The sequence below is a fragment of the Gadus macrocephalus genome, chromosome 17 (assembly GCF_031168955.1).
Source record: "Gadus macrocephalus chromosome 17, ASM3116895v1".
Lineage (NCBI taxonomy): Eukaryota > Metazoa > Chordata > Actinopteri > Gadiformes > Gadidae > Gadus > Gadus macrocephalus.
The window spans coordinates 13087552-13104401 of NC_082398.1; the positions used below are offsets into that span (position 1 = coordinate 13087552).

The 16850-nt window shown below is 44.2% G+C and overlaps 2 protein-coding genes across 3 annotated transcripts; both read left to right on the plus strand.

The window, feature by feature from the left end:
* Positions 1–1856: 1856 nt before the first annotated feature.
* On the plus strand, positions 1857–7244 carry cldn7a (claudin 7a). Its single transcript, XM_060076885.1, has 5 exons — positions 1857–2024; positions 2185–2410; positions 3971–4135; positions 4683–4767; positions 4962–7244. The coding sequence occupies exons 2-5, from the start codon at positions 2188–2190 to the stop codon at positions 5140–5142; spliced, it is 654 nt and encodes a 217-aa protein (XP_059932868.1). The 5' UTR covers positions 1857–2024; positions 2185–2187; the 3' UTR covers positions 5143–7244.
* Positions 7245–9436: 2192 nt separating this feature from the next.
* On the plus strand, positions 9437–15446 carry LOC132475663 (placenta-specific gene 8 protein-like). 2 transcript variants are annotated; one of them, XM_060076886.1, is made up of 4 exons: positions 9437–9625; positions 12481–12690; positions 13528–13682; positions 14549–15446. In XM_060076886.1, the coding sequence occupies exons 1-4, from the start codon at positions 9556–9558 to the stop codon at positions 14717–14719; spliced, it is 606 nt and encodes a 201-aa protein (XP_059932869.1). In that variant the 5' UTR covers positions 9437–9555; the 3' UTR covers positions 14720–15446. The 2 variants fall into 2 exon arrangements, with proteins under 2 accessions (XP_059932869.1, XP_059932870.1); XM_060076887.1 differs by lacking the exon at positions 9437–9625 and adding an exon at positions 11669–12038.
* The last annotated feature ends 1404 nt before the right edge of the window (positions 15447–16850 follow it).

Genomic DNA, 16850 nt, shown 5'->3' on the forward strand with positions numbered 1-16850 from the left:
ACTTTCCGGAATTGTGGCCTCTCGGAGACCATCCCATAAATCTGGTAACCAGTGGCAACACCTGTGATGGCTCCTGCCGGGAGACATCTTTGTGTTGTCTTCCTCCCTGAACAAGACACACCCTATTCCCTTTTTAAGTCTACGTTAGCCCGTTGTGGTCTGTCTTCGTCTTCAGTTCTTCTTCTACACCACCTTCCTCTGCTTCCTCTTCCTTTCCCCCAGCGCCCCAACCTTCAGTTATCCAACTGCCATTCCCTCCTCTCTCTCTTCCTCCTCCTCATCAACCCCATCTTCCTCCTCCCGCCAACACTATATCAAAGTGACGCCACATTCCTGGAGCTACAGTACTTAGGGGTCACTGTCCCCCCTGGCTACAATGGCCGCCTCTGTGCCCCGTAACGGCCTTAGAAGAAATGGGGATGGGGGGGGGGGGGGGGGGGGGAATAAAGAACAAGAAATACGAAAATCTTGCCCCCCACCCCCCACCTCCCCCAAAAAACAACCCATCATGTCCAGAGAAGAAGGTGTGGAGATGGAGGAGAAGGTGTGTGTGTGTGTGTTAGTGTGTGTGTTCAAACCTCGATGTAGGCCTTCTACCTGAAGGCACTCCTGAGCAAAGGGCCCAAAAGGCTACCTGCTCATTGATGTGTATTTACAAAACACCATACACTCACAGTGCACATACATACACATGCAAGTTGCTTCTATAAAAGCTGCTGCTAAAATGCAGAATGGCCTTCCCAGTTCCTCCCAAAGCCTCCTTATTATAAGCTCCAAGCAGCAGTTGTTGTAGTCCGTTTCCCCGTTAGGTTAATATGGAACAAAAGGTTCATGGTGGATGGGGGGGGGGGGCAGGGGGGTGTCCATTGTTGGATATTGGCTGTCCTTGCTCCTAGTACTGGACAGCAGTATTCTGCCCCGGTTTTCAAGTAACATTTCCAGGGCCTGTGGTTCCCGGGCACAATAGTGGGCATTGTCCCCCCGGCTTCGCTCCGACACCCCAGGAAGCCGGGGGCTCGGCTGGCATGGCTAGCTCACCTAATAAGCCCAAGCTATTGTTGGGTGTTGTGTGTGTGCTACAATCGACGACAATAAGGTCTTCAATGTACTTAATCCTTGATCGGAAATTACTTGCAGAGATTGTAAATCGGATTGGGGGGAGGGGGGGGTCCCTTCCTGTAAGAATTGGTCGGATATTAACTCTTAGGAACAAGCAGAGTTGGGGATTCTGCCGTTTTAAACACATGTCACCAATCAGGTACCTGTGGCTGCAGTGGCGATGTGTTAGTCCATTAGTTAGTTAGCCAGTTAGTTCCCATCCCAAAGATATTGGTATCGAAGACTCATCTTGTTTTAACTGCTCTCTGAAACTTGTGATGCTAAAAATGCTTTGCATGAATACAGACAAGTTATGTGTATTTGTATTGCAATTTTGGACAATACATGTCCAAAGACAACAGCAACAATGCCTCTCCAGCCAATAAGACTGTGATTTGATATGGTGTCAATCGCCTTCCAAGTGGACAGCAGTGTGCCAGTGGTCAAAGGTGTGATAGTGTGGTCCTCTTACTTCGCCTGAGCCACTGACCCTCACAATGTCTGTTAATCGAATTTAAATTAATAAAAAAAAATAATAATTATAGTAACAAGAAGTAAAGTAAAATAAATAAAGATTTGATCAAATATAATCAAATAAATCATTAAACAACGATTAATAACTACAGAATTGCTTCAAAAATCTAAAACCCACCAGAAAAAGGAAACAACAGGCTATGGATTGCGTAATCGTTACAACCTGTTGCTCCACTGGAGGGCGAAGGGGGGAACTGGTTTGGACGTCGGTCCCCCCTCCTCAAATAAAACCAGCCTGGTGTAGTGGAGGCAGAACAGCTCTTAATTTAACTCAATGCATCAGCAAGCATGACAAACATCCACTTCTCAGCACATCGCCAAGACCCCCGGTTACGCATACCCATTTCACAAGACCCCAGCTACAGACGGACCAATGCCACCGGTTAAAACGGGTGGGATCACTTTTACTGCGTAACAAGCACATTGAAATAAAAAAGAAAACTGCATTTGTTGGTGAAACAATCCCAAGGACCTCGGATAAAGCGCGTCCGCGTCGAGGATCGTGCGTATTCGTTTTAGTACCATTTGAAGTCCCATTTTTTAATTCTCCAGAAGATGGCCAATTCGGGAATCCAGCTGTTGGGGTTCGTCAGTTCGCTCATCGGCTTGGTGGGCCTGATCATCGGAACTATTCTGCCCCAGTGGAAGATGTCTGCGTACATCGGCGACAACATCATCACGGCGGTGGCAATGTACCAGGGGCTGTGGATGTCGTGCGCGTTTCAGAGCACGGGACAACTCCAGTGCAAGATCTACGACTCGATCCTGCAACTGGACAGTAAGTAATCACCTCAATCGTACATTGTTTGTCGTGTTTTGTTTGATCCAGTCCACTATATAAGCCCAATAGCGGAGTAATTACGCGGAACATGTGGCGTTACGTCTCCAAATGGAGTGCGTGGAGATTATCTTAAAACTATTTTGAATCTATTTAACAAAGCAGAGGTTATTGTTATTAGACGGTCATATGTTAACACAAGTGATTACTACCGTTGTCCCCAGCAATGGAGAATTTTGTTTCTGATAGACCTAGCCCACCCAAAAAAAGAAGAGGTTGACACATGTAATACAGCTATTTATTAAAGATTAGTTTGATAAACGATACACTGCACAATATTATACAGCGGCATTAAAACAGTGTGTGTGTGTGTGTGTGTGTGTGTGTGTGTGTGTGTGTGTGTGTGTGTGTGTGTGTGTGTGTGTGCGTGTGTGTGTGTGTGTGTGTGTGTGTGTGTGTGTGTGTGTGTGTGTGTGTGTGTGTGTGTGGGGGGGGGGGGGACAACGGTGGAGATCACTTGTTCTTACAGATGACCCAAATAACCTCTGATATGTAAAATAGATTCACAATAGTTTATCAGTTGCGATGTGAACCACTCATCACATCATGTGTCACGTTTTCAACAAAACGGTGGAAAGTCACCAGATTGGTCCTGAAATGCAATCCATTTCGTTGATACAACGTTCCACCTCGTTAGCAAACATTCGTTTAGTTAACTTAACATAACTATCTATGTCACAACCCGATTTCAGAAATACGCGCGAATAGCCTCCGTCTATCTCCTCACCATTCATCGTACCTCTTATTGCATCAGGAGTGCGTAGACAGACACAGAGACAGACAGTAACACACACACACACACACACACACACACACACACACACATACACACACACACACACACACACACACACACACACACACACACACACACACACACACACACACACACACACACACACACAAACACGTTTTGTTGTTTGGACAGGGAAGGGACTGGACAGTACTGGCAGAGACTGGTTCTAGAGGTGTGTGTGTGTGTGTGTGTGTGTGTGTGTGTGTGTGTGTGTGTGTGTGTGTGTGTGTGTGTGTGTGTGTGTGTGTGTGTGTGTGTGTGTGTGTGTGTGTATGCATGTTTATTCAAAGGCGCTCACTTCTAGGAAAAGCCCACATTAAAGTATGTTGCTGGTTAACGTGAATGCAACGACCATCATTAGGGGGGAACATAAATTCTCTGTGGTAAATCTCCCCCTGGTTATTCACCGAGAGGGAATCTTGACTTTTCCTAGTTTCCCCCCCTCTGTCTTTGTCTAGTAGTCAGATTTACAACGTGCAGCACTGTATATTCTTTGTTCTATTTCGCAAAGTACTTTTAACAGGACGTTTTTTTTTGAGGATTTAGAACTATTCAAAACAATTGTCTCCTTTGTTATGTTCAACATCGACGCTCAAGGACGCCCACAGGTTAGATGGCGATCATGGTGTAGAACCTAGTACCTGTCAGCCGGGGCCTGTCGAACTCCCTCGCCGCCATCATTACATTACTCTTCTCTTCCCCAGGCGCCCTGCAGGCCACACGCGCGCTGATGATCGTGGGGATCGTGGTGTCCATCGCCGGGCTGGCCGTGGCCTGCATGGGCATGAAGTGCACCACCTGTGGGGCGGGCGATCGCATACGCAAGGCCCGCATCGCCATGGTGGGAGGCATCATCCTGCTGTTGGGAGGTGAGGAACGCAGCTTCCATCCATGTCTAATGCAGCACTTGTATCTAACATGATGCATTTTATTTGGTAGCCGGTATTGGGTTATCTCTGTCTGGGACGGCTATGGTAGACTGCAGAGATTGAGGGGCTCGGAGTCAAACACCTCAGCTTCTGAACTACATCATCCCTGTACTGTTTTGAAGATGTGCCAGTTCCAGGATAATAACTGGAAGACATCTCAAGTCTTTTGAGACCGAGAGTCTACAACCTTTCGAAACATTTGCATAGAGAGGGACAGTTATTTTGTCTTAAACCAAAAAGCAGAACGGGAAGGAATATTCACCCTTAGTTGGATGAAACCGAAAGCTGATTTTCCACACAAAACTTAATAAGTAAATCACCTGCTTTGAGCTGAAGAACATTCTAAAGCATCCATAACAAGGGCACCATTGGTTAAAGCTAATCGTGATGGTAATTTAGCGGCCCCTAGTGGCTGTAAAAAGGCACAAGCACATATTTGTTTTCTCCCATAGGCTCGTTAGCTAACTACTGTCCCCGATTTTAACAGGTCTGTGTTGCATTGTGGCATGCTCCTGGTTTGCCCACAACGTCATCCGAGCCTTTTACAACCCCTACACTCCCATCAACACCAAGTGAGTAAAACTCAGACCCAACTCTCGTCAGAGCCCCTACATTTTGTCCAGTTATTTTTGTATTATTTGAATCCAGCGACTTAGACCTGATCACGGTCATCCATCACACAATGTACATAATGTGCCCAGGTCTCTAGTGAGCGGGAGGAGGCAAACGGCTTCTGATTGTTCCGCTTTTTCTCCATCTCGTGCAGATTTGAGTTTGGCGCCGCCATCTTCATCGCGTGGGGCGGCTCTCTGCTGGACGTCCTGGGCGGTGCCATGCTGGCTGCTTCCTGTCCCAGGGGGAAGCACGTGGCCAAGTACCCGTCTGCGGTGGCCGCGGCGGCGGCCCGATCAGGCCCGCCCAGCGTCAGCAACAAGGAGTACGTCTAAAAGCAGGCCAGCCGTTGCCTCCGAGGGCAACAGCCGATCCGCACTTCAGAACCTGGGGGAAAGATCTTCCAGAGGAGGATCGTGTTTTGAATTTCAATTTGGGCGGGAGCAGTTATGGATCGAGGGGGGAAATAACGACTAAAAATATATATTTGATTTTCCCCTTCAAGAGCATTTCCCACAGTTATCAGTGCTATCAATTGTTTCTTATCCCAATGTATGTCGTCCTCAGTGTCACTCATTCGCAACATTCCACATTTGTTTACACATAGTCTTCAACAATGCATTATAATTACACCACCTTATTTAATGTCAGGCCCTTGTAGAACATTTTTCTTAACTTTTGTATTATTTGTAACCGTACCGGTGGATAATGGCCAACTCTTGCACATCGCTGTTAGGATAGTATCATCCATTACGTAGTCTGTTTAATTGAAAGCAATCAATTTCAATTTGGTGCTTAGAAGCCTCACTCAGGGTGGACAACTACATTCCCCTGACAGAGATAGAGATAGACTGGCCATTTATCACTATAATGTTTTATATTAGCTGCACGGCAGCTGTGTAATAGAGCTAGTTGTTAGCTAGGTGTGATTTGGCACTCCTAGTGCTGTGTATATAAACGCCCAGCATCTTGCTTCTACAACGTTAACCCTGTGCCACATAGTGCTCTTCATACCACTCTGTTATAATCCCTGCTCCGATATGAAATACTTTTTAATGTAGTCACTGTTCTCTTTTGAGAGTGTACGAGAGTGTGTATGTGTATAAGTCAAATATACCACTGAGCTATACTTAAAAGAGAAGTGTAACGTAGTTTGGTTCTATACTGGTATCCACTTACAGACAGAAACCCCTGAATTTGATGTTTTTTCAAGTTCGGAAAAACTTGTACAATTAGCAAATAAAAAATTGTGACAGGTAAAAGGTACAAAATTGTCAACTAATGCACATTTCTTCAAATACAGTTATGCTTTTGTGCTTTATGTCATTTGAAAATCCTCACATAGCCTATTAACTCCTTTTTCTTAGCATATATCACTGGCCATTGCATAAAACCATTTTGGTAAAACAGATTGAAAAGTTAAAAATTTACAAACTGCCTCTGCTAGATGACATAGTATGAAGTCGGGTTCATTGATGGTGGTTTTGAAGTTGTCGTCGTCAGTTGCATTCTTACAAGGAGTGAAAAGCCGTAGGTTTTATTTTAGGTTTTTTTTAATTAAATCTTGTGTTTTGACCAGTGTCTTTTATTTTGATGTGTCATATTGTCGTATTCTTTAATCTATGCAAGACTACCAAATTTGTGAAGAAATAATAAACAGTTAATATGAGTCCACATGACAGCACAATGAATACATGGTTCATAAATCAATACGTCAATAGTCTAAGAATATTTCTCAAAGAATCATCATTTATTACCCAGGATGCATTGCAAAAACTACATTTTCATGCAATTGGTAATTTAGACAGCCCAAAGAAACACAAGTCAGTGTCAACACAGATCAATACAAAACTTTCAATACACACATACGCGCACACACACACACACAAAAAGGCATCATCATCACTGGGTCTTTGTGTAAAGTCACACCTCCCAGCCTCTTAATAAATAAAGTCAGTGCGCTGCTCCTCCGAAAACCATTATAAATCTCATTCTTCTACCAGCTGGAGTCAAATGGTAGTCTTCAAAATAACGCCCTCCTGAACCACAAACGACCTTGAGTGTGTTAACATCAGAGTGGTTTCGAAATAGTCACAACGTAGTAATGTAAAGAGCTGTTAACCAATCAGTTGTCATGCAAGGTAGACAGCCATCACAACCAATACAAAAATAAAATTAAACGTTAAGCGGTATTCTACTTTTGGCAAATTACCTCATGCCACAAATAAGCCAAAACCATGCCACTCAGACCTCGTTGCGACATCATACCACCGCGTCAGCATTTCATACAGCTAGTAGTCTCCAGAACAAAAATCTGTTTTCTAAATACTAGTGCATTGTCTCTTGGTTACAGTGTGGTTATTTTTTCATGACTCACACTTCATGCATAGATTTGTTAAGCAGGCCTGGCGATGGGTAGGGATTCCCGGAGTGTGCATTGGATCCCAAAAACAAAAGTAACAGCCAATCCAATAGAAACAGGGAACATTCCCTCAAAACATGTACACCACAAAACAAAGAAAATTCAGCAGTACTTAAATCGATTTCAATTATTTCCCCTGAAGTAACGCTTTCAGATGAGGAGGCATTTTTCATCCAAAAAACAATAAATAAGGTTACAGTCGGTTGCTCACACGGCTCGGGTTGAGAGCAAAAAGAAAGCATTAAAAGTTACCTTTTCTCCAGTGGAAAAGGTACACATTAACCGGCCGCTCGCTGCTCCCATAAACATCGACCCCCTGGCCATTCAGTAACCTTCAAAGAAACGAAGGCTGCTGATGGGGGCGGGGGGTTCCCGCTCCTTTTCAGAATTTATCTAGTGCAACTAGTAGCCCTTTTTTTTGAAGCTCCAAAGGAATTAGCGGATAGCCCTGTGTCTTCATCTTGACCACAACATACACTGTCTACTCTGGACAGCTCGTCTAAGTGCTGATACAGTCCAGCACCCGTGTGCAGTGAGAAACGCAGTTACAATTCATTCACAGTCTGACCAAATAGGTTAGCGCTATGTACAATAAAAAAAGACTCCAGGTCTTCAATTTGCAAGCATATTTCGCCACGTTGTGTGCCTTGGCTCCGGAAGTATTTCTCAATAGATCAGAAAAACTGTGAGAAGTCACTTGAAATCATTGAGACCAGGTGTTTGATGCGGAGGCGTTCCCCTCTGGAAGGAATTTTCCGGCAAATCTTGTGTGTGGTGTTAAGACATACGTGATATAGATACAGTACTACGTCCATTGTTATTCATCAGGTCTTCCAGGTCCTCATCGTCCAAGTCCACTAAAGGGTGAAGAAAGGTCGAAAGGTCAGTTATTCTTAAAAAAAAGAAGGAAGTAGTTGTGGAAGTATTACTCTTTAAAGTATTTAACGATAATACAATACATTAATTATATAGACTATGAATATACAATTATTACTATGATAATTTGGTTTATACAATGGAAGAAAGGAGGTTTAAAAAATGGCACTTCAATTTCTAATGTCAAACTCTATAGACTCACCTTTCTTTGATCGACCGATCTGCCCAAGCTTCGGTGCCCTCTGCCCCAACCTTTGGGGATTGGGACCTCCATCGGGTCCGTTAACCTGAGGCCGGCCCGGGTTGAACTGTCCCGCCGGCCCCCTCTGCTGGGGCGGACCGTGCGATGGGATGAGCTCGGGGATACCAGCAGATCCATACATCTCTGCCTCTAAAGAAACTTGCGTTTCCCCGGACTGGCCGCTAGAGGGCGTCAAAGCTGCGTCCGTTTCCCCGGACTGACCGCTAGAGGGCGACAAAGCGGCGTTCTTTTCCCCTGTCACGTTAAAACATTCCTCACTTCCGCACTTCGATTCAACAATGATTGACTCTATGAAGAACATGCAGAAAGACTGAGTGTTAACAAATGATTTATTAATTCCAAAGGAAACGGTGATACATTATGTTGTCTTTGGGAACACACTGATCATACGTCATGGAAGTTCAATATGGAAAGCTGTGGTACCGTGACGTTTACCGAAATCCCAACCCTGCGTTTTGTATTGAACAAAATCCATAAACGCCCAGTGTGTGGTGATCAACGTGTTCGATCGCTAATTGTCTAAACATATATCATATAATATACAATACAAACCACCCACCAGCCCTCTTTCAATCGCTTGTTCCGCTCACTGCCACAACAAAAAAAACTCCCATTACAACCGAGTCTCAAACCAAATAGGCCTAAACTGTATACCCCGACAACTATCATTACAACAATCGATAAAAAACCTAGCTCACCTTTCTGAAGCTGATGTGAGTTATGTTGATCTGAGATCAAACCAGATGGAAGTTGTGCGCTACGTGGGAGAACGGTGTTGTTGTGTATCAGAGGAGCTCCCTCTGGCACCACGCTGAAGGAGGTCTGGTATTAAAGGGACAGCAGCACCGTCGTCTGAACTGAAAGGGACAGCAGCACCGTCGTCTGAACTGAAAGGGACAGCAGCACCACAGTCGTAGTCGGGTTTTCCCCGTTTGGGATTTTCTTGTGCTGCCTTGTGTAAAATGACTCGAAGTCACAGAGTCGGCCTTTATAAAGAGAATACGGAACTCGATTAGTGGGTTGGTAATCGTGGAGGTGTGTCTGCGTTAACTATGGGGAGTGCGTAATGCACCGCGTAAAGTACAAATACATCCCAGTCAATAATCTCCTTTCCGGATTTCTGTCTACTAAAGTTCGTAATAGTCTTGTAGTCAGTGTGGGCGCCAATCGGTTTTATGAATTTGCCAAATGTACCTTTTTATTTGTTTTGGTGATCAGTATCATCTGAACAATTTGAATTATATAACATTGTATTCAGGTAAAGTATATATGCTTAAGTTGCGATACTGTTTTCGCATTGTTTTAGTAACTATATTACATATTTTATTGATAGACTTTGTCTTTATATGTATATATATAAATAGAAATATTGTACATATCCAATACATCAGCTAAAGAACGCACTGGATATGGAATTTGGTGGTTGACTGGGGATGTTGATTACGTTTTCCTGGTCAATGATTTGCTGGTCTTGTCTTTCTTTTTTCCACTGCAGTCAGTGGAAGTGGTGCAGGGTTAGCTGACACTTAGGGCCTCCGCCCCGCTGGTGCAAAGGTGGTGGAAACAAGATGTTTAGTTTAAAGTTTTAGTCAGTAGGGTCGGCCAAAAGGAGTTTGATGATGAGGAAGTTTGGCTCCTGCATGCATACATTAACTAATGTGTTTTATTTAAAGAAAAAATCCAGGGGCAAAACTCATCACCCTTAAAGGCACCCAGTGCAACTTTCGAGGCTTAAAAATAAACATTCAATTTCTAGTCTTTTTTACACGTAGTAAGTTTCAATAACTCCATACCATTACATACCGACATTTAAGCAGCAAAGATGAGACGTCGTTGTGTGGTGAGAACTGATACAAAATCGATAACAACAACAATGCCGCCATTTTCTTTATTTTTTGTAACCTACAATAAATAAAGCAGGCTTCCAGTCAATGGAAAAATGGCTTCTCCCCACCGGCGATTGTTGTTGTTTACGATTTTCTATCAGTTCTCACCACACAACAACGTCTCATCTTTGCTCCTTGAATGTCGATATGTTCAAGGAGCATATCGACATTCAATGGAGTTATTGAGTTATTGAAACTTACTACGTGTAAAAAAGACTAGAAATTGAATTTTTATTTTTCATTGAATGTTTACATAAAGTTGCACTGGGTGCCTTTAACTCCTACACTAACAACCCTGTACAGTCAAACATCCACTACACTCTCACAACCCTGTACTGTCACACATCCACAACACTAACAACCCTGTACTGTCACACATCCACTACACTCTAACAACCCTGTACAGTCACACATCCACTACACTCTAACAACCCTGTACTGTCACACATCCACTACACTCTAACAACCCTGTACTGTCACACATCCACTACACTCTAACAAACCTGTACTGTCACACATCCACTACACTCTAACAACCCTGTACTGTCACACATCCACTACACTCTAAAAACCCTGTACAGTCACACATCCACATCCATGTATACATATTGTTGTATCTGTATTAATTGGTACAGTTCTAGCATATTACTTAAATAACTTACAATTGACAATGCTCCAATGTTGAGTTTCTGTTCTCCTTTAAGACATCCTTTAAGATTTACTTCTGATTACATATTCTACATATTCTAGCCCAATTATAATCATCATGAACGTATAATTCTCATACAGAACATTTTTAAAGGTCGGAGTTATGCACAAAACATTCGTCACACCAGCAAATGTTCCCAAAATGCCGTCCCAGTCTACTCTTGGTAATGCAGTGTGAGTCATGTGGTAAACATGGTGAATGAAGAGAGTTGTTTGCGTTAACCATGACGTGATTACGGGCCTATAACCTCACTCTCTACCGCAAGCTCACTCTGATGATATTACAGTTGGCAGAAGCAGAAGCAGAAGATCACTTAGCCTACTTTAAGGGGTTTGGTCTGACGCCATGGCTGCTGACCTGTGGCTGAGTCATAGCCTAAGGACTACCTCGAGGGGAAAGATGGACCAAAATAAATGCTGTTTTTACTTGAATAAGTGTCTGTTTTCACAGGGTTTAGCCTTGGCTGTTTTTCGAAAAAGCTTTGGTGATTAGGATCTTTGATGAGTACACAATGCAGGGATAGATTCCCACGACCCTTATGTCTGGTCAGCATAAATCTTGTTGCCATGGCGAGGCGCCCCCTCCAACATTGCTGTTCCATAGGGGGCCCGGTTTCATGGGATTCAGTTGGGGGGCACTAAAAACTGCCCTTGACTCGACACACTGAACGAGGAGATTTAACGGACTGAACAGTGAACTCACAGGTGTCTCAGCGTCCAATAGGCTTTTGATCTCTGATCTTTGAACATTTTTTTGCATTAATATGGTGCGCACACCCACCCACAGCCACAACCCCCCCCCACACACACACACACACACACACAAACACATCAACACATATATACAAACACACCCACACAGACACACATCCTGCCTGACTTGTCCATGTTTACACCAAAACATTAGATTCACTATAACAAGTAGGGCAGGTTTAAAGGAAGTGAAATCCGGCAAAGAATGAAAAAGAAAGAACGGCATTCATCGTTGCGACTAAAGAAGCAAAGAACTTCTACATATGTTGTTGACAATTTGGTTTTAATGAATAAAGGAGGTCTGCGGTAACCTTTCTGAAGCAGGTACGTTCCAGGTTGGGTTTTTTCCGGCTCAATTGTTGGTAACATTGCAGTTTTTTCCCAGGAGTGTGTTTTGGTAACTCCTTTGTGTCTTTTAAACAGTTTAAGCTTTCTGAGAATGGCTCTTGCTCATTACTTCTGAGAATCAATGATTGATGGAAGTTATTGTTCAGGACCGATTGAGAAGCCAAAGTCAAAAGATTCCATCCCCACAATCGAACTGACCACAATATTGTCATACATATTTGTACATACATAGTTTCACTATCACCTATATAACGATTCTATAGGTGATAGTGAAACCATAGAGCTCCTGACAATGTAAACATGTTGATGGAGTGATGCCATTGGACATGGGGTTCAGAAGTGAACAACTAACAAGATTTAGATAAGCTGCATGCATCAAATCTACAAGTTACCCTTGGTATGTCTGCATCACTTGCAGGTCCATTGAAACACACAGGCTTACACAACCATCACACACCCGCCTGGGCGGATCTGACGGTGCCCAGCCTCTGGGGTGGGGGCTTGAGGATGGACGTCCAGGGGTCCCCCGGGAGGCCCCCGGTGGTGCAGGCCCAGCCTCAGATGGACCTTGGGGGCCAAGGCCAGTGGAGCAGCGGCCTGTGTGACTGCTGGCAGGACATGGGAGACTGTGAGTGTTCCCCCACACGTTGCGGATCTCTACACAATAGGTGTCAATGTATGTGGTTCATGTATTAGGGGATAATACAGAACATGGTATACTGTATGTACGTATCGTATACACACATATATGGGGACCGTTTTTTGTCTTTTTAACCTTTATGGAAAAGATTGAATATATATATATATATTGATACTGCACTAGTTTGTAAATTTTGTGCTTGTGCGACTGTGTGTGTATCTATGTGTGTGTGTGTGTGTGTGTGTGTGTGTGTGTGTGTGTGTGTGTGTGTGTGTGTGTGTGTGCGTGTATGTGTGTGTATGTGTGTGTGTGTGTGTCTGCGTGTGTGTGTGTCTGTGCATGTGTGTCTGCGTGTGTGTGTGTGTGTGTGTGTGTCTGTGCGTGTGTGTGTGTGTCTGCGTGTGTGTGTGTGTATGTGTGTGTGTGTGTGTGTCTGTCTGCGTGTGTGTGTGTCTGTGCATGTGTGTGTGTGTCTGCGTGTGTGTGTGTGTACGTTTGTGTGTGTGTCTGCGTGTGTGTGTGTCTGCGCGTGTGTGTGCGTGTGTGTGTGTGTGTGTGTCTGCGTGTGTGGGTCTGCGCGTGTGTGTGGGTGTCTGTGTGTGTGTGTGTGTGTGTCTGCGTGTGTGTGTGTGTGTGTGTGTGTGTGTGTGTGTGTGTGTGTGTGTGTGTGTCTGCATGTGTGTGTGTCTGCGTGTGTGTGTGTGTGTGTGTGTGTGTGTGTGTGTGTGTGTGTGTGTGTGTGTGTGTGTGTGTGTGTGTGTGTGTCTGCGTGTGTGGGTCTGCGCGCGCGCGCGTGTGTGAGTGTGTGTGTGTGTGTGTGTACAGGCTGCTTGGCCCTGTGCTGTCTCCCTGTGTTCACCTGTAAGGTGACCAGTGCCGCGGGGGCGTGTCCCTTCCTTCCTCTGTTGGACTGCCTGGGCTGCGTCCCGCCCGCCTCGCTCGCCATGCGGGCGTCCGTCCGCCAGCGATACGGCATAGAGGTACTGTCCAGAGATCGCATTGGAAAACAGAGGTAGATGAGGTACTGTCCGATGAGACTGCACGGAATACAAAGGTAGATGGGGTACCGCCCATTCAGATCGCACGGAGCACAAAGGTGGATGAGGTACCGTCCAATCAGATCGCACGGAACACAAAGGGGGACGAGGTGTAGTTGAACCTGTTCATAGTCTGGGCTGAATAGAGATCGTTTTGCTGCACTAAATCCATACCCTTCCCAAACAACGCATGACCTTTGACCTCTAGGAGCCAAACTGTCAGGCAACACACTGAAAAGAGTAGAAAACAATGAAATACATGACAAACGCTATCTAAGTAATAAAAGGAGAGATTGAGTGAGTGAGTGAGTGAGTGAGTGAGTGAGTGAGTGAGTGAGTGAGTGAATGAGTGAGTGAGAGAGAGAGAAGAGGAGTTGTTCTATTTATATCAGAGAACTCTCGTAACAGGCCTGACAGAGGGGGAAACTGAGCCATGGAGGAAGGTAGCGTGGCTATGGGTCACTCGTAGGTCAGGCTACACATTGCGGTCATTTACTTATGTGATTTGGGTAGACGAAAGTTTTTCACTGATCATTTTCTTTACCAGAAACCCATCGAGTGCAGACAGAAGAAAACAGCAGTAATACGAACTAGCTGTTTGATTCCAGCTTGATTCTATGGTTTTAGATGTAATATATTGTAGGTTGCTAAGGTACAATTGAAAATTGTAAACATAAAACATGTTGTTTGTGGCTGATATTTGTGAAAACATCTAGATGTGCAGAAGGCAACGTAAAAGGGCCTTCTGGAATTTGTTTTTAGCTGATGAGTCATCTTCCAAACCTGTGTTTGACCTCTGCCCCTGACAGGGCAGTGTGTGGAGCGACTGTTTCTATGGATGCTGCTGCTACCCGCTGTCTTGGCTGCAGATCTCCCGTGAGCTCAAGAGACGAGCAGCGACCCACGCCCACCGGACTCTGTCCTCGTCCTCAGCCAGATACATTGCTCTGGCCTCCCAGCAGGGGGCACACTTGATCTAGAAATACAACGCTTTTTTAAATATCCTATTTGTTTCCTTATTTAGTGAGTTACTTGCCCTCAGAAATTATATTTGTGGTATATTTTTGTCTGTGAAATGTGTTACTTCATTTTGTTTCTGTTTTCTTGTATTGCTACTTGAAGTTTTGAATGCTGTTAATTTTTAAACAAATGTAAAACTTGAATGAATCCTAAATGAATGAATATTAATACATTAACTAAATAGTGTACTTAAAAATGTGAAGTCGCTCCAATAATATTGGACAAATCTATGCTATCTTTACATTGGGTCTTGCACATTTAGACACTGCAGCCTCAAAACGTTTTCTGGAAAAATGTCTACAAATAGTGTAAATCTACATTGGTAGTATAATATAATATATAATAATTGTTCAGAAGCACTAGGTATACTAATGGCTCACAATTCAGATGCATCACCCACATGTATACACAGGCCTACTACTAAATACGAACACTTGGTGCTTGTTTCATTTGTTTAATCTGTAGGTAACTCAAGAGTTTTTCCAGAAATAACATAATAGGCTAACCCAGAAATTGCATGTAAAAGACAGAAGTGTCACACTCTGATACCTTTAACTCTAAATCTTGGTTCTGAGTACTGGAGTATTTGGTGGGTTTGTAGTTAGTTATTTTGTTTTGTGCTTTCCTCTTTTGGGAAAGTGGTTCTTAGTACTTTGGCACGTCAATAAACCTTTTTGCTAACCGTTACCTCTGTCTGCGTCTCCTCCTTGTTACTCCCCTGATCCCCCTGGATACTGTTTGGGGTCGTAACAGTTGGACTAAACATGAAGACCCGTTGTGCGTCTATAAGTCTGCCAGGATGTGCGTCAACACAATCTGATCTCTTAGAGCCTGAATAATCGGCATACATGAAACCGGTGGGTGAGGCATATACATTTGACTGTTCAGTCACTTCTTGCCCACCTACAGTATATAGCAAGCCACTTAAGTATCCAGTACAATTTGTCAAAGTGTGATGCTTTTTCATTGATCCTCTTCAAGACCTTTAACTATACACCTTTAAACAAGATTAAGTCTAAGGAGACAGTGCCAATTCTGATGGGATTTGCTTGTGAGGCTGTTAAGCACACAGAGTATACGATTGTAATATTACGAATATTATTCATTTCGTACTATGAATGTATTTTGGATAGAATCTGATGGTGGTCAATCCAAGAGGCGATGGTGCTACACTTCATAATAATAACAACCTATGTATGCCCTAATAAGAACAAAACAGATGCTCGATTTTGAGTTCTACAATCTTCCTTCCCTGTTTGAGAGAGGATATTCAAATGTTGGTTTCTGCATATTTTTGGTTTAGGTTGGTGGCTTTTTGGTTCCTTCCGTGCTTTTACTGCAAGAACACTGACAAGGCTGGGACTGTGTTTGTCTCCCCCTGTTGGATGATTTTGCCTCATTCCACCCATGACCACATCTCTCGCCAGCGCTACAGCGTTGAGATTAAAAGCATTTTTCTTATGGTAGTGTAATATGACAGTGGCATGATCAGTGGCAGCTGGGAAGTGTGTCCATGTTATCTTAAGATGCCTTGGATATATGCCGCTTTTCCACCGCACATGTAGCTCGACTCGACACGACTCGACACGACACGACTCGACACGGTAGCAGCACGGGTGCTTTTCCACCGCAAATAGTACCTCCTGGACGTGGGCGGGGTCGGCTGCGCGAAAGGGCCGTGACGTATTTGTGTACGCGACGCAAACAACACATACGCAACCCACACATGGACAGAACCCACATAACAACAATGGAGGACATCGATCGCATTACTATTATTAGCTGGCATGTTGAAGAAGTTGGAGAAGTGGAACATGTTGGCTGCGGCGCTGCTATGGATGTTACCAGCATGGTTGCCATGTCGCTCTCGTGACTTCGTCACACTCTCTGGCCAATCAGTCGCCGGCCGTCTGCCGACGTCACCTTTTAGCATCGGCTCAGCTCGCTTGGAACCTAGAGCGAGTAGGTACTAGAAAAAGCAGCCACTTCAGGTACCAGATACCATGGTACCGCGGTGGAAACGCAAAAAATGCGAGCTGAGTCGAGTCGTGTCGAGTCGTGTCGAGCTGGTACCATGCAGTGGAAAAGCGG